Source organism: Anas platyrhynchos, chromosome 19 (assembly GCF_047663525.1).
Source record: "Anas platyrhynchos isolate ZD024472 breed Pekin duck chromosome 19, IASCAAS_PekinDuck_T2T, whole genome shotgun sequence".
NCBI classification, from domain to species: domain Eukaryota; kingdom Metazoa; phylum Chordata; class Aves; order Anseriformes; family Anatidae; genus Anas; species Anas platyrhynchos.
Window position 1 is genome coordinate 4,245,176 of NC_092605.1, and position 8,339 is coordinate 4,253,514.

Here is an 8,339-nt window from a genome sequence, read left to right on the forward strand (position 1 = left end):
GGTTACTTACGTTTCAGAAATGCAGTGGGACTGTTTGCCAGTACCAGGCTGTTGCACGTTGCAGTACAGGGGGAGCACGGAGTGATGCCAGCTGGGCATGTGGTTGTGCTGGACGATCAGCTGCCATGTTCAGCTGTAGCAAGATGGTATATATGGTGTTTCAGAGCTTCCTGATTTTGCATGGTGAAGAGCAGAGATGGGTCTTTCTGTGGCTTGAGCCTAGTCTTCAATTTGTGTAAGTCATGGTAGCTTAGTTGACGCTGAAAGAACTACAGAAACTTGTACTCACCAAGAGTGCGATGCCAGGCCAGCCTGCGTCCACTGGGTTCACAGCTGCAGCATGGACCTTTGAGAACATGATGTGGCAATGAAGCACAAAGTGTTGTAAACTACCCATTAGCTGTCTCCCCTTTGAGAAAATAATCAGATCAATTTAATTTTGGCTACTAGATTCCCGGGGTCAAGAGTAAGGCCTGCCATGTATCCACAGAACAAACGCACAGCCCGTACCGCTGCTTTTGAAACCTCCCTGCTCTGATGTGCCAAGAAGCCTCTGAACTCAATTTCACAGATCCCAGATTACAATTTTCAAAAGTAATCAACTTGTACTGAATTGAGTCAGCCTTACAGATTAAAGTGCTACCATCACTTATCAATTTCTGAACCAATGACTGAACACTAACCTTGTTTTAATGTAGCACGATCATTTAAACAATCTTACATTTAAAAGCAAATTAGTGTAACCTTCAGTATAGTCATAACATTCATTGTCTTCCTAGGTAGGCATGGCTTAGCTCTGTCAAATTCTATAAATCTGGCAAACAATCATTACTTTTTAGGTTTTATGCTCATTTTGTTTAATCCTAACTGTAGAAAAAGAGAATGGGTACTTTTTTTTTTTTTATTAAACTAACCATGCAGTGGAAAACTGATGAGTATTGATTTTGACATTTTCTAAAAGCAGAAGAAATACCTCAAAAATATAACTTTATATCTTTTAAAAGATCTATATAAAAATACAGGTTTAAGCAAGAAATACTGGAGGAGATGGATATGCTACAGTAGATGTGGACCTCAGAGACTGCCACTAGTTTGTCATAGCAATTCTAATTTCTTTAACACTACGAATTTATGCTAACACAACTGAATTTGGTTATGGGTCAGAAGTTAAGCATTAACACCAATCCATTGCTATTTCAGACATTTAAAGGTTATATTTTTTTTAAATTTGTGTTTGGTCGGAGGCCTTGAATGAAGAGACAGGATGCACTAAACATCATGGAGGGGGATGCATAGTTAGGGTTTTACCCTTTTCTTCACTGTCAATAAAAGATGTCTTTTGAGGTTTAACTTACACCAGCAAATTTAAGGAAGTAAATTGCATGTTCACAACAGAAAATACAAAAGAACTTGCACAACTGAGCAAATGCTTCCTTTTTTCACCTTCGCTCCATTTAGGCCCTTTGTCTCAAAGCAAATGTATTTACCTGAGAGCAGGGCTGCAAGAACAGAAAGCTGGGCACGTGCACATTAAATGAGATTGACTTGGCACTCATTTAAAACAGAATATTGCAACATCAATGTTTGATCTAACAAATTCAGCCCTAAGCTTTAATAAAAGATAAATAAGTGGATGTAGTAGACTGAACAGAAAACAATAAAATCTTTAACTTCTAATAAGGAGTAAGAGAACAGATTAAAAATATTCTCATTTGCATTCTTCAACTGCAAGCTTGCTCTCCAGATTGTCTCCTTGAAAAGCACCATGAACAACCTATGAACAACAGAAACCTGCTTACTAAAATCTTTATATTAAAAGCTGCTGCATGTAGACACCCACCAAAAAAATAAAATAATAAAAACCACCTGTGTTTCCAGACTGCCTTTCAAGGCAATGACTGCCTTTTATTGTAGAGTTGGTTATGGTGAAAGTGAACAAATCAGAATGGAAAGAAGGTAGTACTGCTGGATGACCTTTAAAACAAATGATCTTAGCTCAGATCACAGGAACACTGAAAACAGTCTCTGCTATCAAAGCTGCTGAACCTCCTAGGCAGTTTAGTTATTATATTGTAAATGCTAATTATAGTAAGTCTTAAAGTCTAGACATAAAGATAGAAATAATACACAAATCATTCTCCATGTTTCAGTAATTATGACATATGTATGTATTTTAGACACCGTTCAGTGGCTTGTCCCTTTTAGAAGCAAAATCACCCACTCAAAATTAGTGAAACACTCCTAAGCATGGTTCTGTCCACTGATGTGCTGTTAGTGGAAAGATAAACCAGATGGCAAACTCAATAAAAAGCAGCCAGTTAAATACAAACAGATGAATGCCTAAAAAAATATTCACTCCATTATTGCTTTTGAATTGGTTGTCATGGCATTAGAAATTGATAGCATTGTCAGCCTCCCATCTCCAACCCACCCCTTTGCTAGAGCAATGCTTCGTCACAGCTGCACCCTGCCCGAAGACCTCACAGCAGCGTTGCAGACCATGCTTGTCCTTGCTTACAGCACGAGGCTATTTCCAACAAGTTGCTGCTCTTCTCGCACCAGACTGGGTTTTTAAGCGTGGCATGGTGCTGCTGGTGGGCAAGTTTACACCTTTTATAAAACCAAGTGCATCAGGCAGGCCAAGACTGATTTTGTCTCAAATGCCTGTTTCAGAACAGTAACGTTTGGATAATTTTAATACTGTACTCCTTTAGTAGCTTCTAATTCACCATTATGAGCCAAAAGACAATCCACTTAGCATGCATCTCCTCTTTGTACAACCAGAGCTAGGAAGGAAAATGAATTGCTGTTTTAGAGCTCAGGATTAAATAAGCAAGTTTCTCTTCCCCATGACAACATCCATTAGCAAGGAACACTATTTGTCAAAAGCACAGAAAAAAAGTAAGGGATTCAACTTCAAAATAGCCATGGAAAAGCTGAGTTATTTTGTCAGCTTCTGGAATCTGTCCTCCCACTCACATTCATGTTTTGAAAATCTATTAAGCTAAAATTGGTGAAATCCACTAGAATAAACACCTTAGATTGTCACATTGTAGTTGCATTACATTTCTCTCTTTAATAGAGCATATAAAATGGAAGTTTACAATGACTTTAGTAAACTGTACATCAGCACTTTTATTCAGCCTAGCTTCTGAGCTATTAATCCCTAATACAGAAACAAACGCTGATGCATTGGTCTAGGACCTCTCGAGATAATAGTTCCAATCCGCTCTGATTACATGGACAGGGAATTTCACCGAATCACCTGAGTACCTTCTCGATACATCACATCACACGACAAGTCAACATTCGCACCGCTTGTAGTCTTAATTCTCAAGGGAAAAATAACGACGAACCTCCTGACTTCAGTAAGCTGCAGTTATGGAAAACAAGCGAACATTTGCTCAAGTAATTGTAGGCAAGCATTTAATCAGGTTACGTGCTTTGTCAGAAGTATTTTAGGTAAGCAGCCCATTGTTGTGGTGCATCAATACAGCAACCCTTTCCATCGCTCCTTTGTGATGCACTGAGTCAGACTTTTTTGCATCATTAGCACTGACAACACAAGAAGCGCAGCACTCTGATCTTCAGCAGAACAGTAAAAACAGACCACAACAGTCAATTAATTTTAAAGAATTTTAATACAAACTTAATATAAACTATTTCAGTCCCTCTTAACATGTAAGACACTGACTCAAAATACTTTTATACCTTTTTTCAAGTATTGCACAATGTAGGTACAAAATTAATATTTACGATTACATTTTCTTCCATAATATATAGCAAAAATCTTTAAACTTTTAACAGAAAATACAATTTGTGTTTCTTTTGAAAAAAGCAAATATTTCGTACATTTTAATTCCACCACTAAGGAATATTCTGTACACAACTTTTTTAGAATTGATGTCTTTAAGATGGATATCTTACAATTTCAGTAAAAAAAATACAACATGAAGCTGCTGCAGCTGTCACAGATCACTGTAGTAAAAAGATATAAATGCAATACCATGTTGTAGAAACAATATATATACTCTGATATTTTACAAACTTTGTACTAAATTAAATTATACAATTAGAAAAAGACCAATAAACCCACTTATTAGTGCCAATTTTTTGAAATATATATACATATATGTTTGTGGACATATATATATATACACATGAAAAAAATCAGCCATGTCCTTGCTATATCTTAAATACTGTAAGAGGCCATATTTTGAGAGTATATTTTCGTAATGTACATTTCAGTATAAAATAATTTTGTGCTTGGTTGGCAAATGAAAAAATGATGCATGTTGTATTTATCTAACCAAGCTTGAATGTATTCATACTACAAGCCTTAAAAAAAATCTCAAGAGGTGGAAAAAAAGATACACCCTTGGGTACGTGCATTTTAACTTGTACAATAGTATTTACTTGTATGTCACTTCTGTTTTATTTTTAGTTAGCCATAACTGGCTGGAATTGCTGGTTAGAATACTGCATGTTGTTTAAACTAAAATTCAAGCCATCCACAAAAGACTTCTCATTTAGACCTCCATAGGCTGCAAACATATCAAAGGCATTACTGTACTGGAGAGGACTGAGGTTAAGGGGGCTGTCACCAGGAAATATGCTACTGGTACTACCTTGACCCTGCATGTTGGGGAAAATGAACTCCTTTGCGTTAGGAGAAAGGGCAGAAGTCTTCTGCTGTTGCTGTTGCTGCTGCTGCTGACTGCCTAAGCCAAGCCCGTAGAGAGAGTGCATGGAGGAGGAAAGGGCTTTCTGCTTCAACAGGTCATTGACATTCAAGCCAAGGTTGGTGGGAGAAGTGCGGGCGACCTTGTTGCTACGGCCGCTATTCTTCATTTTGGTCGAGCCAAACTTGGTGGCAGCAAATGTGGCAGTGGTGAAGGTTAAAGGCTGAGTGGAGCGGGGCATGAAAGTTGGGCTCACAGCAGCAGAGTGACCAAAGGGAGGAGAAGGAGAACTAGACACTGAAGATGCTGGGTCACTAATTGGCATGAACACCTGGGCCTCTGGGTTAAAGCTGTTCTTGATTTCCTTATCCAACTCACATCCATTTTCATTATCATCCACATAAAGCACTTTCACTGGTCCCTTTTCACCGATTTGGTATGAAACCTCAAATGGGTCAATCCAAACACTAAGATCCTGAGGCAAGTTGCCACGAACATCATCAATGTCCAAACCACTCTCTTTGGATGCTTGTTCTATGACTGGGTCCACTTTCTCCCCTATATGTATACATCTAAACCCTGATCCTTTGTATGGCTTTTCTGGATACCAGTGCCCTTCATACTTCTTCTTGAGAAGTCTTTCAAGCTCTTCACCAAAAATGTTGACACGTCGTCTGGGAAGCTTATTGTACAAATATGAAATAATAAAATTGAGTGCTACTTGGATTTCAAGCTGCATAGCTGCTATGCCACAAAGGTTTGAGTCTGTTTCGAAACACGAAGAAAGTGTTCAAGATGCCACAGGGAAACAAAATTTCATTCAAAGTGCTGATTCTAGTAGATTATTATCCTTCACCTTGAGTGTTCTTGTTCCTTTAAGAAAAAACAAAAGCAAACACATCCAAATAAGGACAGCGTAAGCTCAAGCTCCAAGGCCTATTCTTTTAGCTTCACTTTTTGCATAAAATAGGTTCCTTTTTAAATGAAAAAAACAAACAAACAAAAAAAAAATTGCAAACTATTTATGTTCATGCCTGCAAAAGGTGAGGGTGTCAACTACATTCGGTGTGACTTACAAGCAGTACTGCAGAAGATGCACTAGGCATGTGTTTACATATACAGCATGGGGTATTTCAGAATCACATGAGCTTGCACTTTAGTTATTCACAAAGCAGCAAGTATAATTTTTAAGACATCACAGAACTGCCAGGCCTGTCAAGGGTTCAATTACCAACCCATATTTGGATGATTTATGGTACTCAGCTGCAAAATTTAGCGCTGGACTATTAGTTTAGCTTGAAAGGTCTTAAGTTCGAGGCTCATTTATCATTTTAAAGTTTGCAAACACATTGGTCACGCTGTAAGCTGCAGAAATATAAAAATATTCTCAGTTGCTTTAGAGGACTTCACCCAAATAACTAAAATTACGTTGCACTTATTTTAGGTCCAAGCCGACCATTCACATCAACTGGTGAAATTATGTTGTGAATTATGCTGCGCTGGCGAAATTACACTACGTGAAGAGAAAATGTCCGCTGTACATATATAACAATTCTGCCTTTCCTCGGAACAGCTAAAACGATAATGCAGTCAATGCATACAAAATAGATGCATGAACTTGCCGTCACAAGGGTGGCAATGACTGCAAAAATGATTACAATAGATCAATTCCCTAATTTTTCTCTTTCTACTAATTATTCTATAGGTCAAATGTAATATATTAGCTAAATACATATTTTGTGTTGTCTATAGTCCAGATTTCAAAAAGTTACTTGAGCCAAGAAGGCTTTTCATAGGCAATTGTTTTTGCTGAGGCTTTCTCCTTCTCTAGGACTCCATTTTATATTTAATATAAAATATGGTTGTCAGCCCTTCAAAGGACAAAAGGGAAATTAGCTATCTAAAGTTAAAGAAGGGACTAGAATCCAGTATTAGCACACACCCTGCTAATGAAAATCCTGCAATACCCTAATATAAGGTATTCATCCACGGGAGACACCTTTATATAAAAAGTTCCAGTGAAACAAAAAAAATATATTTTTGGCTCAAGTGAAAGGCTCAACAAGAATTTCAATTAAGGGTGTGCTTTTCTGCACTGCATCACCACGAACAAAATTCAGCGTAGCTGTCACTGAAGATTAAAGAAATCAAAGTCGGTAAAAATCCCATTTAAAAAAAAAAAAAAAGCTTTGTTATTTACATTGTTATTTCTTGCTCCGAATAATCTCCTTTTAAAGCCTGGAACCCTATTTCCAAGCCACTTGCGCTCTCCCCAACATGGTATGGGAATAGTTTGTAAGATAAGGCGACCTTTAAACGTTTGCTGGATCAGCACTGGGTGGGGATAAGGAAAAGATCAAGGGCAAACAGAAGATATTTACAAAAGGGACACAATCAGCGCAGAAAAGCTGATTGGGTGGTTAAAAGGGGCATTTAAAAAATGATTTATTAATCCATCTGTTTTGTTTCCCCGCCTCCGTGTCCTTTAGGAAAGAAATGATCCTTTCAAGGCGCGCCGGGCAGACACCATACATTTTTCTTACGCCCCAAAACGGATCCAGGGCCACGAGCAGCTGATCAAACAAGCCAGCTCGGCCGTGCCCAACTTTTATTTTGCGGTGCTGCTGCTGCTGCTGCCGCCGTTTTTAATCTTCCCGAGACGGCTGCGGGCCCACCAAGCGCTCCGGGGCGTTACATAACGCGGCGGTTGGGGCTCTCCTCACGGCCCGGGGAGCTCCGGCAAACCGAGGAGGAGGAGGAGGAGGAGGAAGGAGAGCGTCTGCAGGGCCCCGTGAGGGGACAAGCGGGGGGCACAAGGGGCGAGGAGGCCTCGAGCCCCCCCCCCGATGCCCCTCACACAGCAGGGGCCCAGCCGGCCCCAGGAGGCTCCGAGCCGTGCCCTCAGCCCCAGCCCCATTCCCTGTGGGGCTCCTTCTCCCTTTTTTTTTTTCCCCCAGCCCCTGTGGTGTGTCCCCCCCACACCCCCTTCCCGTCACGGTGGGGCCGTGCCCGCCTCAGCGCCCCCCCCCCCCCTCCGCCTCAAGGGCCGGGCGGTGGCTGCCGCGGCCCCCCCCCCGGCCTGAGGCGTTGGTACTCACCCGGGTGGGTGTGCGGGGTAGTGCAAACAGTCCCGGCGGGGGTGTGAGTGCTGGAAGGGTGCGGGGGTGCTGGGGTTGAGGGGGGGGCTGGGTGGGGGGTGCGGCTCAGCACCCGGCCCCCATCATCATCTCGCCGAACTGAGCCGGCTCCCGCAGGATGGGAGGGGAAAGGAAAGAAGAAGATTGAAAAAAAGAAAGAAAAAAAAATAAAAAAAAAGGGAGGGGGAGGGTTGGAAAAAAAAAGGGGGGGGAGGGAAAGGGGGGGAGGGCTGCGCTGCTCACACCCCCGCGACGTGCGCGCCCGGCAGCCGCCGCTCGGCTCCTTCTGCTACTGCCGCGCCGTGCCGCGCGCCCCTATATATCCCCTCCCTTGCCACGCCCCCTGCTCTTAGCCACGCCCACAACCCCGCCCGGCCACGCCCCCCAGCACCACCCTGTGCTGGCCGGCGCCCGGTTTAGCCCCGCCCACCTCCTCCAGGCCACGCCCACCGCCTCCAGGCCACGCCCCCTTGCTGGTGCCGCGTCCCTTCCCCCCCAGCCCGGCGTGGAGGGGCAGCTC

General features: G+C 42.0%; 1 protein-coding gene across 1 annotated transcript; it reads right to left on the reverse strand.

The window, feature by feature from the left end:
- Positions 1-3,622: 3,622 nt before the first annotated feature.
- TOB1 (transducer of ERBB2, 1) lies at positions 3,623-8,108 on the reverse strand. The gene is made up of 2 exons (XM_027471281.3): positions 7,781-8,108; positions 3,623-5,555 (listed from the first exon to the last, which is right to left on the reverse strand). The coding sequence occupies exon 2, from the start codon at positions 5,419-5,421 to the stop codon at positions 4,441-4,443; it is 981 nt and encodes a 326-aa protein (XP_027327082.1). The 5' UTR covers positions 5,422-5,555; positions 7,781-8,108; the 3' UTR covers positions 3,623-4,440.
- Between the last annotated feature and the right edge of the window lie 231 nt (positions 8,109-8,339).

Bases quoted from the DNA above. Each gene is read 5' to 3' on its own strand.
- TOB1 (XM_027471281.3), bottom strand. From the start codon at position 5,421: ATGCAGCTTGAAATCCAAGTAGCACTCAATTTTATTATTTCATATTTG.